General features: G+C 44.6%; 1 protein-coding gene across 1 annotated transcript; it reads left to right on the top strand.

Annotated features, from left to right (window-relative positions):
- Positions 1–4,163: 4,163 nt before the first annotated feature.
- On the top strand, positions 4,164–13,326 carry slc39a14 (solute carrier family 39 member 14; the record flags this gene model as incomplete). Its single annotated transcript, XM_080851993.1, has 8 exons — positions 4,164–4,424; positions 5,280–5,457; positions 9,067–9,236; positions 9,920–10,042; positions 10,758–10,940; positions 11,764–11,995; positions 12,520–12,704; positions 13,174–13,326. The coding sequence occupies 8 exons, from the start codon at positions 4,164–4,166 to the stop codon at positions 13,324–13,326; spliced, it is 1,485 nt and encodes a 494-aa protein (XP_080708119.1).
- Positions 13,327–17,185: the final 3,859 nt, after the last annotated feature.

The following is a 17,185-nucleotide window of genomic DNA, read 5'->3' as shown; positions in this document are numbered from 1 at the left end:
TCGGAGCACCTGGTGTCAATGGAGCAGGTCTTTGAGGAGATGGTTAACAAGACGTTGACGATGTCAGTCAGGGTCGGCACAGGCAAACGAGTTGGGTCACAGCAAATAAGATCAGAGTGATTTCTAAATGGGAAAGGTTCATCTCACAACAGTGGGGACATACATACACATAGAGGTTATGTAAGATTTGGTGAGATTTAGGAAACATCTGACCTGGAGGAAATATGCTGACTGCCAAAATACATAGGCTACACAGCTCTTAACAATCCCAAAGTGAGCAGGGTTGCTCCACAAATATGCTCCCTAAATGATCTCAGATGAGTAACACATGATCTCACAGTTGTTTCAAACCGTTAAAATGAATGAATACCTTGTGGTAAACTAAATAAAAAGAGTTAACGGGATACTAAGGAAAACAAATCGGCCAACTCTAGCAGTACTCCCATTGCCGTTCACTGCCGTGTGTCTGAAAGGGGGCGGAGCCGTTCCATGTTCCACGTTCGTAGCTTCTGAATGGATGGATCACGGAGCTACACATTTGGTCGCATTTGAAGGACTGCTCAATGAGCTGTCGGCTCTGTTAATTTGGCTAGCCACGGAGGTCGTGGCACATTGTTAGAACGAGCGCTTGCAATTCTATCGGCTTTAAATCATTCAATTACAAGCTGAATGAAATACGCATCTTCAGCACAGACAGTGAAAAGAGGTCTACAGTGGGTAAGTAACGTTACAGAACTGGCAGGCCAGCTGGGATTTCAGACAAGCTTAACTTAGCTGCTAGCTACCCGGGTAACAACGCCACTCAGGTGGTCAGTGGTTTGGATGTTTTGACACATATAGCTTAATAATGCGTCTAGCAGAGGCGAGTACCTCTTTAAAACACTGTGCAAATTGCAGTGGATTTGTTGTCTGAACATAATGTAGTACCGGATAAGTTGACGATAAGATTAGGTTAGCCAAAGCTAGCTTGGAATGCTGAGTATCTCTTCAACTTTGTTTCTAGCTCACGTTAGCTTGTCAATTTTTATGGGTGATTTGCGTGTAATTGTTGCATTAAAATGGTGGCCGATTATATAGCTATTGTTCTAAAACAAAAACGTGCACTAACGACATCCGCCAAATAGCAAAGATTAATCGTCGCGGTAACACTGGCATGCTGTATGGATGCTCTGACGTTGGCTGTGGGACTTCGCAAAAGGATAACATCAGTCTCAAGTATCTACCGGTACTATCTGTCACACGTCGTTGTGTTTTCTCAGCATATTTATCTTGGCTATTGTATGCATTCTGAAGAGGTGATATGCTTTATTCTACTCTACACAGCCCAACTCGGTTGCTAAAGTTCTTTGCCGAGTGGTATGCATTTTCTTCCCGTAGGGGTAAGTTATAGCAAATGCTCGAGCATCTAGCCAATTGCAGTCCCTACACTTCATTCATTTGTCATTCATTATATCGTTGTTACTTTGTAGTAGGTAGGACACGCCGTATCAGAACTAACGTTAGAACATTAGCTAGCAGTAAGAAGTGCAGAGCATGCTGATGCATCTTAACGTTACTGTGTTCTGTTGTTACACTTAATCAGTGCTCAACACGGTTTAATCGGAGGAACATGGTGCATGTGGTTTGCAACTGGGTCTTATATTTGTAAGTAAGTTTGGTTCAGCACGACCGACTTAGCAATGAACTGAAAGAATGTTGGTACTTCGGATAAGATACGTCCCCTTTTCATTTACTTATTTGTTTCGGTGGATTCCAAGCTTGTGTTCGAACGAACCCCTAAAGACGACTGAGATTTTGTTCCTCTTAAATATTGCGCATGTCCTTCTCAGCACCCTTTGGATTCTCTCACAGCGGCCTTTCCTTACAGAAGTCTAGCAATCCTTCGTTTACCTCACCCATGTGGGGCAGAGTGAAGGTTGTGGAGGACGGGTGGTTAAAATGCTGCGTTGTCACTTTTCGGCACCTGGATATAAGCGTCATCCTTTTGTGCTGTTCTCGCCAGATGATGGTTAGGAGAGCAAGTGTGCTTCCTGTTGACAACTACATTCCGGTTGTCAGCTAATCTTGACCCCACTACTTAGTGCCAGTGTACCTTGCCTGCCTTTAAGTGTTCAGCCTTGTCAGAATGAAGAAGTCTCTTTCCCGAAGAGTTCCAAACTCCATTGTCAACCATTGTAATCTCTGTGGTCAGACTCATTTATATGTAAGTTGTTAAATGTGGATATCCTTGTTTACCTGTAGGGTTGTCATGTTGAGAAAAGAATGGTCTTTTGGTTTGTTTAGTGCTTTCACTCAGTTCTTCCGCCTGCCTGATCAGCAATAAAAAGTGATGAGTACCAGGGAAAGTTCCTGAGAGTCGTTTTCTCTCCTTAATTTTCCTTGTCAGGGGAGAGGTTACTGTCAAGCGATTGGGCTATTGATGGCATCATGATTCAATCAATCACTGTTATGTTCTGAGTGTGACTGAGGCAATTTCGCTGTGTGTGTTTGTGTGTGAGAGAGATAATATGTGCGAGAGATAAGCTCATATGGAATCTTGAGTGCTTAGCAGAGATAGGAGTGGATAGTCGCCGGATATGCCACGTGTGTGCAATTGTTATGTGACTGTGAGGAAAAGCTTGAAGTTCTCTCCTGATGTCGGCACTCATTTCTGTAATTGCACAACACCCGCCACATTCCTTACTGTGTGAGCTAAAATGGTCCTCTGTTGTCAAGCTGATGAACCCTGATGTCAAGCCAAAGCAAATCATGTCTAGATTTGTCATCTGCCGATCCTATATGGCACTCTTGTCACCACGCAAGGAAAACCTGTTTTGTATCTGTCTCCAGTAGCGTATGTTTTAATTCGACATTACTGAGGTTTCTGTGAGTCATATAACTGAAGCAAATCTGCTGTGTCACAATGTAATGCCATCAAGTTTTTATTTGTTTGCTGGAATCACGCTTAGAAGCTGTTGCTCCTTGACTGGGTAGGGCTGCCACTCTGGCTAAGGCTAGTCTTATCATTGGCCAGATATAGCCATGGACAGTGAGAGGCCGTGTAGCCTTGCTGGTCTGACCATGCGTATTATTAGAGCCTATGTTCCCAGCTTTGTATTGATAAACGCGAAGGCTACTGTTTAGGTTCACTTAGTTTATATTTAATCCCAGGATGGGTAGACATTTGCCCATCTGAAGGATGTGCTATGAAAGATTGATGCCCACAGGGTTCAGCTTACGTTTGGAGACATAGACTAAAGCAGCCTTCAGACCCAGCAGTGAGAATCGGCTGAAGCTCATAGACTAAAGCAGCCTTCAGACCCAGCAGTGAGAATCGGCTGAAGCTCATAGACTAAAGCAGCCTTCAGACCCAGCAGTGAGAAATGTTTGGAGACATAGACTAAAGCAGCCTTCAGACCCAGCAGTGAGAAACGTTTGGAGACATAGACTTAAGCAGCCTTCAGACCCAGAAGTGAGAATCGGCTGAAGCTCTGTAGGGCAGGAGAACCTTGAATGTGTGCTGATGATGTATGTCTGCTACTTGCACTGACTACTTAAACAGCGAAGGTTGTATACTTTAATGTCACATATAAAATGATACAGCTCATGTAATTCAGTGTTATGTTTGATAGATGGTCTTAGTCGGTTATCTGTTGATCTCACATCTATCCTGAAATGTCTTATTGTCCTCTCCTTTTCTCCACAGATGACCTGGCTCTGAAGTGTTGGCGTTCCACCGTCTTTTGTGCTCAAGTTCCCTATCCCGCCCAGCTCTCCCACGGCTCTTAGGCCCACCTGAGGAGTTTCCGTACAGGCCAGCCTAAGTTGGGTTAGGTGAGTGCCTCCTGAATGAATGGGAACCTTGAGTCGTTTAGTTTACCTTTCCTTCCCCTCTCCATCCCCCCTCCATCTTGAGCATAAATGCAGTCTCATAGTTTCCCCTTAAACTCCCATTTTCCCCCACCTCCCCACTCAGCCTGTCTGAAAGAGTGTTTGTTTATGAGCGCTTCTCTGTGGTGAAGTCCTAATCGCTAGGTCTGTGCCAGCACAATCTCTGTTCTGTGTTCTAGCTCACTCACTGGAGGAGAGTGAGAAGGGTAATTGTCAGGCTGACAAACTTTGACAGTGCCCCTGTTCCCCCCCCTCCTCTCCCTTCCCCTCCTCAGGCAGTGCTGTTAGGAGTCATGGTCCAGAGGCCTGGAGATGGCGGCTCCCAGCTGACAGTGACCCGGGCTGTTTTGGCCCTGCTGGTTGTGCTGCTCGCGTCCGACAGGCTCGCGGCTGGTGACGACGGCCAGCTCTCGGCGCTGCAAGACCTGTTGACGCGCTATGGCGACAACGCTACGATCTCTGTGCCCCAGCTGCGCACGCTGCTGGCCAGGCTGAGCGCAGGGCAGGGAGAGAATGCCTCTGACACTCAGCCCCCCCGGGCCAACTCTTCCAGAGTGAGTCACGTCTCCTGCTCTCACACACACACACACACACACACACACACACACACACACACACCCACACACACACACACACACACACACACACACACACTGTTACAGCTGGGGCTTACCTGAGGTTTTCTGAGCAGATGAAGCCCAAGACCATTTGTATGTGACCTACATTTATACTGAATTTTTGACCCTCCAGTAAGTGATATTATTTGATGTTGCGATGTGAGAAAATTTGAAACACTTCTTGAATGCTTCAACCAGTGTACAAGACCAACTGTTTACTCATGAGATTAAAACTAAGCACATTATATAAGTGACTGAAGAGAGAGCAGTCCAAAGATGTACAAATACATTAAAAAAAGAGAAGCCTTCTTTAGTGTGGTGTCCCTGATTATGTCCCTTCATGGCCGGTATGTGCCATTTATGGGGCATCTGGATCCTGTCTCTTGAGTGTGACAGGAAGAGAGGAGGTGCTGTAGCAAGGCCACAGTTCTCCATTGGTTCTGATAAGTTTGTGTGGTCTGCATTTGATTCTGTTGTGGCTTCCCTTTCAGTCTATATCAACATGACTCTCCTTATCGTATACTGACTGGCAAATTATTTTATTATCTAGACCCAAGATAAGCCTTATTGCATGGTTAAAGCAGACATGCCAGCTCTGCGTCCTGAATGTGGAGCTTATCATTACAGCCCTCATTTTGTAATTAATGAACTGAGGGGGGGAGGGGTGTATTGTTGTTTTGTCTCTGTCAAGACATTTATCAATATATAGGCAGATCTGAATAGTTTGAACTAAAATGTTGTTAGATTGCTCTCCTTTAAAAAACAACTCTCTCCTCTTTTTCTCTGTGCCAGTGTTTGACGGCGGACACGCTGGCGGTGCACAGCATTAGTGAGCAGTCTCGGCTGGACGGCGTCGGGCTGCAGCAGATCTGTCCCACCATGCTGCAGCAGCTGGAGATGCGCACCTGCACAGCCAACCAGGACCAGCAAGCCGACGCAGAGCCCATTCTCAGGCCCACCGACGGCGAAGGTACAGCAGACATCCTCTATCTCACAGTGCGCCGCCGAGACTCTCTTCATTTCTTATCTGAGTTCAGAACACTCTCAGACTGAGTGGGAATGGTGGGGGAGAATTGAATGACTGTCTAAACACTGAATTACAGTTCATCTAGTTCATCTAGTTCATCTAGGGGTGGGGGGTGGGGGGGTTGGCTGTCTTAGGATCAGGATAATTTAAACAAAGTTTAACTTGTTCATGGAAATGTGAAAATATTAACTCTCTCCCAATGCCATGTGATGGAGTGAGGTATTAAACATTCTGTGTCTGTTAAGCCCAAACTTGGCTTCTCTCCAACCTGTCCTTAAATCTCCTTGAGCTGTCAGTTAGTCAAGGCATAATAACATGCCCATGTGCCCCATCTATCTGCACTGTCTAACACTGTCCCTATGTCTTTCTTGTGTGGCTAGTTTGTTTGACTCTTATGTTAACTAGACAAACAGTCCTTCATGTAATTGAAAGGCAAATAGATAGTAGATAAAGTTTATTTTTCAAATAATTTATCCTCATCCTCAGTCTTGATGCGTTGCTCTGTCGTGAACTGCACACACGAATATGCTAAACCTCATTTGATAAGCTTTTACCCTTGCACATGACCTCAGTAACTCAGCTGGATTGATCCTCATAAACAGTGGTGTGTTTCTTGGCTGCGTTCTCTCGATTGTGTCCAGTGTTCTCGCTCCGTTCTTCTTCATTAAGCCCTAATAAAAGAGCCACACCGCACCGCCAGCTCCCCCTGCTTTCTCCCCCGCCAGGGCTGAGCGATGAAGGCGGGGAGACTTGTCGCAATGTCACCCCGGAGCGCTGCTGCACGAGCCGCAGTGTCGGTGCAGTCAAGTGAAATGGGGGTGTCCCGCTGCCCTCTGCATTCTTGAAATCCATCCTCATCCCTGTGCAGATGCTTTTTTTTAGTTTGAATTGGTACAAGAAATGTTATTGAATCTCTCCACAGTATTGTGTATCCAGTCTTCAGACCTTCAAACTTCTCCTCAGGTTCTAGGTGTCAGCAGAATTGTGCAGAACTTTTTTCTTATCATATGCTTCTCCCCCTTCTTTTTTTCTTTTTTTTACAGGTTTGACTTTCACCTATTCTCCCCCTGGTCATATTATGTTGATCTTCATTAATATTTAAATGCCCTCTGCTCCCCTTCCTCTTTGCCTCAGCTATTGCCGGATTGGATGGTGTATTGGAAACCAGTGCACTGCGAGTTCTGACCTTCTGTCTCTCTAGGTACACTTTTAGGTACAGTGGGTGTAATATGTAAAAGGGGCGCGTTAATGAGACTGCAAGCGGGAACCTTGTCCTGAAGGGAAGAGGTGAACGCGTGCTGACTCTCGGTGTCTTTGAGGAAATGCGCAGCTCTGTCAACAGCAGTCAGTTTTTCAGTTTGTCATTACATCTGCTCACAGGTCACCTTGACAGACACCTGACATAACTGTGACTTCCACACCACTTCTGCAGTGAGACAGAGAAAGCTTTGTCTTCCTACAGGGTGTGATGAGACTTCTCCTAATATTTGCCTTTGGTATGTGTGTTGTGGGTGTATGTGTTTTTCCCTGTGGCATTTTGCTCCTTAGCTTTGCCGAAAATAGTGTGGCAGAGGTGAAGAGGACGGCGCCAGCTGCTGGAACAGTGTTGCATGTTGCTTTTGTCGCTATCAGCTACTGTCTGTTAACAAGCTCATTTTTGCTCTGTCTGCCTGTCTGTCTGTGTGTGTTGGTAACAGTGATAGGCTACTCTGTGCTCAGCGTCACGCTGGTTAGTGCCTTTTCGCTCTCGGCTGTGTTTGTGGTGCCCCTGATGAAGACGCGCTTCATGAACAGGGTGCTGGTGTTTTTCATCTCCCTCTCCATCGGGACACTCTACTCCACCGCAGTCCTGCAGCTCCTTCCAGAGGTGCAGTATACACCTCTCTCCCCTCACACCAGAGTCCACCAAACAGCCATCACGCCAGATCTCCTGGCCGTCGTTGTCTTTGCACCAGAATCACCAGTTTCACTCAACGATCTTTCACTCTGACTGTTGGTGTGCTTTCCTTTCTGCTGGGAGTGACAAATTATCTCAGACAAATTATCTCAGATATCCTTCTATCTCACTCCTTTCATTCTCTCTCTCTCTCTCTCTCTCTACACCACAATAAGCACAAGGCCACTGCATTCCCCCTCTATCTCTCTTAAAGCCAAATAGGCCTCTTGATGACAGCCCCCCCCCCCCCACACACACACACACACTAATCCTCCTGGTCTTTCCTCAGGTTCTTTTCCTCCTCAGGGACTGACGTGCCTCTGTCTGATTCAGTGGATCTGTTGGTGATGTCTTCATCTGCATGTGTGATTAACAACTCCTCTGTATTCCTCCTGGGTAAAAAGGGCCATCGATCATGTCAACAAAAGGGCCAGCTGTGATGCAGTTGCCCTGCCAGGTCCTCTCTCGCTCCAGTGAATTCAGGCTGGTCCTGCTCTATTCTGTTCTCCCCTTAAAGCCCTCATCATCCCCCATGGGCACAGTGTACTCTGTGCAGTCCGTTAAAAAGCTTCTTTACCATCCCAACAATGACAAAAAGAGCTTCTTTTTTTATTGCTTGCTAATTACAGTGGAGCCTGTGGGGGCTTTCCTGTTTCCTGTGTGAGCCTGCTATTGTGAGATGGCTCCAGGGTGTTTAAGAGGAAGTGAAGTGGCAAACACACACAAACACCGTAGTATGTGATGGTTTCAGCTTACCTTCCCAGGTTCTGCCCCGTTATCTCACCGACATGGTTGAGCGGCTGGGAGCCAGAAGATGGGTATCAGTGACCTATCAGGAAGCCATGCTCAGTCCGGCGTGCCTATTCAACCGTGAGCCTTTTTTTGATGTTGAATAGGTCAGCACTGCTGGGTGCGTGTTCATGCTGGGCGGCTCCTGCCACACCGCCACAGGGTACACTGATCAGCCTCTTTGGGCGGAAACACTCACTAGAGAGACTCGAGATACATGGCTTGGGCAGATGAAGGGTGCTAAACACCAGAACATGAACAGATTCACGTGCTGTGACCGCTGTTGTGGAGGATTTGCTTTCAGCATGGGCAGGCCAGCGGTCTTCTTGCATGATGTCGGCAGTTCTATGAGCTTTGTGATTGGTTGAATAGTTTCTGCGCCTCATGGGGGAAATGGAAAAACCTGAAGTTGTCTGACCACTCGTCATGCCCATTCACAGTTCTACAGGAAGCCTCTCGCATTTCTCGCTCACTTTTGCCTGTTGGTTGGTTTGTTTGGGCCTCAATCAAGGGTTCTGTGCCACCTCTAATTTATCCTAATTCTCCTGCCTCACCATCCAAAAGAAGAGTCTGATTGAGAATAAAATCCCATGATGACCTCAAGCACTCCACATTTAAAAAAAATTATTATAAAAAGAATCCTTTTTAATTAATCTAACAGGTTATCTGGTTCTCCTTTTTTCCTCCCTGAAAGATCGTCACATCCCTTTTTCATTGGATCTTTATTTCCCAGTATCCTAAATACATTTTTTCTTTCTTTTTTTGTAATTCTTTCCCTCCCTTTCTCCTCCTCTCTCTACCGTGACTGCTGTGGGTGTTGGTGCCAGTGTGGGGTTATGGCTTCCTGTGTGTGACGGTCATCTCCCTGAGCTCACTGGCGGGGGCCTGCGTGGTGCCCTTTATGAGGAAAACCTTTTACAAGCGCCTCCTCCTCTACTGCATTGCCTTGGCCATTGGCACGCTCTACTCCAACGCCCTGTTCCAACTCATCCCAGAGGTAGTGGGGGGACAAGGGGTGTGTGTGTGTGGGAGGGGAGGGGGTGGTAGGGGGGCTAGTTCAGCCCCTTCTCAGCCTCAGCGACTCTCCGGAAAGGCCCAGCCAAGAGAAAATGAAATTTGCTTTCTCAAAAATTCTCTCAAAAAGTTGAAATTCTCTATCGAAATTCTTTTCTTTTTTTCCCACCCCAATCAATGCAATTTAATCGACCAAATCAAAGTCTGGCGATTTGTACAGCTCTGGGAACATTGGCCCTTGGAGGACTGTAATAGCTGGTGACTGGGGAAGCTCTGAGGCACTCTCTTTGTTTTTAAGATGGCTTCTACTATTCATTACTGATATATAACCACTCAGCTCTCTATACATATAACATGTTAACAAATACCCAGTAAAACAGCACAGCATTCCTCTACTGCACATTTATTGTTTAACCTGCTTGGACACTTAAGCTGAACTTTAGGTCCATGTTATTAAGATTGGTACTGGTTAGACATTGACTGTATTTGTAACTTAGTAAGATAGATAGTTGACTTTGTCATAGAAGCTTGAAACCTGGCTGCCATTGTTTTAAAATAATATACATCTTAACATATTCTGAGATGATATAATTTACAATGTATACAAATGTAAGAAGAGCACTTTGGAATTGTTTCAAAGTGACTGATTTTGTGCTTCCTTTGCAGGCCTTTGGCTTTGACCCCATGGAGGATTACTACGTGTCCAAGTCCGCTGTGGTGTTCGCAGGCTTCTATCTCTTCTTCTTCACTGAAAAGATTTTGAAGATGATACTGAAGCCAAAGAGCGGGGTGAGCATCAGCAGAAATGTTTTATTAGCCCCACTGGGCACTGTGTCCTAGTATCCCATTGGACAGCTGCCTTTGCATTCAGAGCATGTTCTGTTTCTGCACTACATTGGGGAAGAAAATGTGAGTGTGAAGTCTTCACACGTGTTCACACATGGGATAGGCGGGGCCACTTCTGGGTGTCGGCTCTGGAAAAACAACCGCTCATCCACATGTCTGCATTCAGATGCACAGCAGCAGCACAAGTGTTTGTGCCTATGGGCTTGGCTTGGTGTGTCATGAGTGACGTTAGTCATTGTCTCAAGAGCCCAAGGGTAAATTGTTTTCTATGTTCTCTTCCTTCATGTCACCTGTAGATAATAGATGTGTGTAACTCCCATGTGTTTGGCTTGGTGTACGTGGCAGTTCAAGGTAAAAGGTCATACTCTGTGAAATCAGACCGAGAATATTTGCCATAGCTACAGAAACAACATTTGTTCTGTGTCCTGTCATTATAGCAGTGTATGTGTGGGGAGGGCGGTGTAATTGAAATAGGACATGTGTTGCCTTAGCAATAAGATTCATATTGGATTCTGTCCACACAGTCTTCTAAACTATGACGCGCCATAACTGATAACTGGTTTATTGTTTTGGTACTTAAGTCTGTAGTAGTCAGACATAGTAAATATGTACTGTGGCACTGCAGTCTTGGTGACCTTTGCCCTTTTATTCCCCTCAGGGCCAGGGTCACGGCCACAGCCACTACCCGGTGGAGTGCTACACCTCTAAAGGAGACATGGAGGATGGCCTGACGGAGAAGCTGCAGAACGGTGAGGCGGGCCTGGCCCTGCCCCGGGTGGACGGCGAGCTCAAAGGGGTCGGGGAGGACGACAAGATTCTCAGCACGCGGCAGACTCTACAGGTGAGGCGCCAGCCACCAGTCTGCACACGGCACCATGGCACTGTGCCAGTGTGTTTGGAGGGGAGGCAGGACAAGCTATTGAGGGTGGCATGATCTCTGTTTGACCCCAATCAAACATGGATGTGCTACTCTCTGTTTCAACCAGTAGGGCTAGCCCCCTCTTTTTGTTCTTTGCTGTGTTAATTGGGTGAAGCTGTGCAGAATGTGCATGTAGTAGCCTGTTTCTGAGTTGGCGTTTCAGTGTATAAATAAAAAGGAAGGATGAGCGTTGATCGTGACTAGGCTCGGCGTTAGACTTACTAGAGGGTGGAGAAGTTGGGGGCTGAGGTCTGTTTAAAGACATAAGCAGGGGCAGGCCATACCGCATGGGGGGGGGGGGGGGGGGGTGTTACTGGAGAGGAGCTTAGGGTGACCAGCCCCCCCCCCTTGCTTATCCCAACAGCATCTGTTACATTTCACCACCACAACCGTTCACTTAAGAGGTCCCTTCAGTAGCTAGCGATATGTAATTAAAGGTAGCACGGAAAAAGTGTGTTCTATTGAGAGGATGTTGAAATGCAGATAATGTTTCAATATGTATTTTCCTAAATAAAAAAAATTAAATGGGGGTTGGGTAAGTGTTATTTTGATTACAATGCATACATATTTGAGTATTGGAATGTAAAAAAAAAAAAAAAAAGAATCATATTTGTCAGTCTCAAATGATAATGTTTATGCAAAGTGTACATTTCATATGGAGTTAGGGTAGCACCTATCTACCTATAAGAAAGTATACCTAAAACCTGACCTGGTTCTAACCCCAAATCTGTGTTCTGCTCTGAAGGACACCCAGAGTGCTGGAGGGGGTGGTGGTAGTCACGGACGCGGCGGCTGCTACTGGCTAAAGGGCACGGCCTACTCGGACATTGGCACGCTGGCCTGGATGATCACGCTCAGCGACGGCCTGCACAACTTCATCGATGGCCTGGCCATTGGTGCCTCCTTCACCTCCTCCGTCTTCCAGGGTGTCAGCACCTCCGTGGCTATCCTGTGTGAGGAGTTTCCCCATGAACTTGGTAAGATTGGCATTCACCGTGTGTGTGTGTGTGTGTGTGTGTGTGTGTGTGTGTGTGTGCAAAGAGTGTTTCAGTGTAATATGCTGCTGCATAGCCTTGCTGGAGGAGGCGTTTATGTATGTTGATTCAGGTGAACGCACGTTCAATTTAAGAATCAGTGCACAGCTAAGAACACTTTGGCGGTTTCCAGGCATCCATAAATGCGGCGGAGATCATTTCTTCGGTTGGTCTTAGGTAGCTCGTAAGAAGATATTTTAGAAGACTGTTTGAGAATGACGTCCAATGGTCTCCAAAGTAAACTTGCAAGTGAGCAGTACGTTTTCTGGGAATGCTTGTCCCCGGCTATTTTAAGCTGTGATTCCAGCACAGTAGCCTGTAATAGTAAGAGAATAACGAAAGGCTTTACAAACCGAATGCAATGGCAGGGGCTACAACAGGCATTGCCTGAATGCAGTCCCTTGGAAGAACAGTTGCGTACATGTTTTCTACTAATGCCTCCCTCTTGTTTCCCATCCCATGCACAGGTGACTTTGTGATTCTCCTTAATGCGGGCATGAGCATCCAGCAGGCGCTCTTCTTCAACTTCCTGTCAGCATGCTGTTGTTACCTGGGCATGGGCTTTGGTATTCTGGCTGGCAGCAGCTTCTCGCCTAACTGGATCTTTGCGCTAGCCGGTGGCATGTTCCTCTACATCGCCTTGGCTGACATGGTGAGCTCACAGTTAAATAAGCTGACCTGGGGTCAGAGGGCTTAAGACAAGTCGAGGTCAAACTCTGTAGAGGCCATTTGGAAGCCGTGTCTCATATATGCATATATGCCAGGTTTAGTTGATAGAAGTTTTTAAGATCCCAGGTCAGAGAACCAGACTTGTTTGCAGAGGCATGAGATGTTGGCAAAATCATATTTTGGTTTGAAAGCTGCATTTTATAACAAGTGCCAGATAGGCTAGCATTTTCGAAGTGAGCAATAAGCTAAACACATATTTTGACCAAACCATGTGGAGCAAGTGTATGAGAAGTCTCCTTTTAGTATTCCATTTTACTGTTAAATGTAGGAACAATACAAGCTGTTTTACAATCGAGTGATTCATCTTCCTCTGGCTCAGCACCACATTCTCAGGCATGTCCTCTCCCTCTCCCTCTCTCTCTCTCTCTCTCTCTCTCTCTCTCTCCCACTAGTTCCCCGAGATGAACGAGGTGAGTCGTGAGGAAGAAGAGGCCGGAGGCACCGGCTCGCTCGTCACCTTCGCCATCCAGAACGCTGGGCTGCTCACTGGCTTCGCCATCATGCTGCTCCTCACCATGTACTCAGGCCAGATCCAGCTAGGGTAGCGTCACGCACCGCACCCTACCCCCTTAGTGACTGGGGACACTCCCCACACCCACCCCTCCCCACTACTGACCTAAGACCTGTTCCAAAGGGCTTAGAGGAAGCCCCTGGAAGACCCTCTCCCTCTCCATCTCAGGCCCTGCGTTGCCAGAATCCCCCCCCCTCCATTTTTGGAGCTACTCATGGCAACTTCTGAAGGGACCCAAACATAAAGAATATGCATAAGTACTTAACTGACATAAGTACATCCTCTGATACTCATCACCCAAGGTATTGCTTCTCATCTTCATCATTCGCTCTCAGTGAACCTGCCTTCGCCCGCCTGAGACAAATCTGGTCTCATCTGTCGTTTTGATCCAAAAAGAAGAGATGATATCATGAACCTACTGTAGTCAAGGGCAACAGCGCTGAGGATATGTGTCCTAGCTTCAGTTCTCACCTAGCGAGAACTCCGTGACTTTGTGATTCTTCCCAATGGAGCAGATGTTATCTTATTGTAAAGGCAGTTGTCTTTGATTCAAGGTAATATTACTTGTGCAATTTCTTTTTTTTTCTTCTTTCTTTTCTTCTTCCTTTTTCCAAATCAGCTTCACTGGAGACTGGGCCGGATGGCCGAGGAGTAAGTTTAGCCTTACGACCAGAGCAGCATTAAAGAAAGATGGTTCTCTTACGTGTTAGAAGGGTGAATGTGAAGCAGTTCCTCATGTTGGCTAAAAGCTGACAATCATAGAGTTCCGGCCCCATTTCTACTTGGATAATCAACATGATTCTCTGCACAGCGTAATTCTACTCCCCAAAATGCTGAGCCCCTGTAGGTATTTGCATGTGCAGATAGTGTTTGATAAAAAGGTTTTATCGTTTGAAAGACACCCATGGTTGTACATCCTAAGGCACGAAGACCAAATATGAGCCTGTATCTTTTTTGTTCTTTTTTTTTCTTGCCAGTCTTTACCTCTGTGTCTACCCAAACCTCTTCATGCAGTTTATATGTGGTAGGATTTCTGTTCAGTTCAGCCATGCGTGCCCCTGATCAAATTCTGGTCAGGCTTCTAATCATTAAAAAAAAAGAAAACCTGCAAGTTTGAATGCTGCTGTTAGCATAACCAAACTTTATAGTCTTTTTTTGTTTGTTTCTCATGTAGTGTCCTTTGGGCACTGGTAAAGGACAAGTTCTCTAGGTCTGTGTGTGTGGTGAGGTTTGTAGTGGAAAGGTGCTGGTTTTTCGCCATTTTTGTATGAGAGGTTATGTATATTTTTACCCATGGTATGTGCTTGGGGCTTTTTCATCTCATTAGCATCATGTTAAATTAGCTCCAAAGTTGAACCATTTTCAAGTGGGACAAAAAGCCATTCCCTGGAACATTTGCAGCTTTGTCGTGCATACGTTTTTTTGTTTTGTTTGTTTGTTTGTTTGTTGTCCACGAAACTGCCTTGTTGTCCATTATCCAGAACATTGCTATGTCTGTATAAGCAGGCGTCAACAGACTGACAGCCATATTATATCAAAATAACTCCTATACCCCTTTATGACTCATAGCCTAGTTATATTTACTGAAAGTTTAACTGATGCAAAACTGAGCCAATATTCTGATCAGAATATTCACACCTTCAGTTTTGAACTGTACCTGGAAAATCACAGTCTATGTTAATGGAGTAGATCGTCATTTCACAATCACTTTCACCTTTTAACTGTCATTTCAGTACGCCATACTGAAAACTACGTCTTTTTGATGTAATAGGTACATTATGTGTTAAAGTTAAAACAAAGATCTCACCCCGGCCAATTATTAATATCAAACTACTTATTTGAAACACTTAAATGGATCACTGTAATAGTTCTTTTTAAACGCTATCCGAAGCTAGCGTAACACTTGGCAGCCTAAATCACACCAGCTTGGTGAAAACAATGAAAATTGTAAGTAAGGAAGTAAGTGGCTGGTACTCTTAGAGACAGACGCAAATACTAAAGTTGAGTGCTGTGCCTTTCATTTCTGTTCAAGAGTTTGTGAACATCAGGGTCAATGTAAAACTGTGTTCACCTTGCTATGAGAGGGTTCCTGAACAGACTTTTCTAACATTATACCTAACTAACTATTGGCATTGAGCTGATTGTGGCAGTATGCTAAATTCTTAACATTACATGCATGGTGTTTTGGTGTACTTTGGAATTTGACTTATTTGAGATAATGAATTTGCATTCCTTGCATTGTGTTAATTAATCCTTGCATTAAAGGTTTAAATAACATGATTGTTTTTCCTGTATGGATTGTGGTATTGTAGGCTGTGTATAGCTAAGGCTTGTAGCAGCTACCACTCTTCACATTCAGGCATCATCAGTGACATTTATGAATAATTTGGACCACATTCAAGAACTACAAATAGTGATAATTATAGTACTCTTTGAGATTGTGTTGTTATTCTTTTTGAGAATGTGTTTGCCACCTAAATCAGGTCAATCTAAATTTGTCTTTGGACATTCCCCTTGTGTTGATTTAAACGCATTTAGAGATCAATTTCAGTCGATTTAGAACGGACATGCCTAGGACTTAACTGGTCTATTAAGGAATCAAGCCATGTGCATTAATGGGGTTCAATTCCTATAGACTGACATGCACACATTGTACTGTTACATGCAGTTTTTGAGGTTATTCTAGTATGTTGATTGTACTGTTTTTGAATTGCTATGCACTGATTGTTTTTTTTTTTTTTTTTTTTTTTGATTATGGATTACTTTTCAGCCTTTGTTTTATACGTATTAGATGTTAGCAAGCAGTACAAATGATACCAGTGAGCACTTCCCCTGAACATTTTACTCCATATTAAAATACCATTTGTTGATCATAAGTGGTTAAGCCTAATGCCAGTGACTGTCCCCCTGCTGGTTGACCAAGAGCAGAATATTTCATAGTGCTGCGAAAACTGCAATTATTTCAAAATGAGACTAAATGCTTCAGTCCTTTTCATTCTTTGCATCCCATTTTTTCACTCAAAATGTGTTAACTTGCATGAAAATGCACCAAGGTAATTGTGTTATAGTAGTTTTATTTTTTTATTCTTTTTTTTTCCCCATTATGGATTGCTGTGTCATCCATATTGTTTTCATTTAAGATTATGAACTCATGTTTCATACTGCATAATATACAAGTGTATACAAAAAGTGAGGTTAAAATGTTTTCAATAAACACTGTAATCACAAAATGTAAGCAGAAGAACAGCACAATATTCTAATCTATACTCGTCCTGAATGAGTTTGCTAGTAGGGGCTGGTTTGAATTCCACTGTTCTACTTGTAGAAATAGAACTGTATCCTTTTTCAGTTATGCAATTGCATTGTCTAAACAGAACAAAATGGTCTGATTTCTGGTTGTGCAGGTTACTGTGTAACATTTGCTCATTATAAATGGCCATTGGTGTGATTGTTGCATCCATGTAGTGTTTCTGGGTCAGTTTGGGGGGAGAGTGTCTCAGGTGAATTTCATTCCAGTACCCTTGAACGAGTTTGTACAGTGAACCATAACTGTCTCTCTTGCAAAGTGCAAGGTTGTCGTATGAGACGCTTTCAAACCATTGTTCTAACTGGCAGGCTTTTAACAGTGTCTCATATTGGAGATATAGTGGGAAAATAAGCTGATATAATCTTATTTGTGAAATAAAATGGAAATATTTGTAAAATAAAAACTTGCTTGTCTCGTTTTCTGTTGAAAGCTTCCATATTGTAATTTTTTTTTTTTTGTCGTACATGTTTCCTGTTAATTGAGGGAAGTCATTTTTGGTTGAAAGGACTTCACAGGAAGTTGTAACAGACTCACTGTTATTGGCTTCTGCTAGTGGTTAGCTCTCAGGAAACAAAACATGTAAATA

Source organism: Sprattus sprattus (genome assembly GCF_963457725.1).
Source record: "Sprattus sprattus genome assembly, chromosome: 15".
NCBI lineage: Eukaryota > Metazoa > Chordata > Actinopteri > Clupeiformes > Clupeidae > Sprattus > Sprattus sprattus.
Note: the sequence above shows the minus strand (reverse complement) of the source record. Positions and strands in the feature narration are given on the sequence as shown.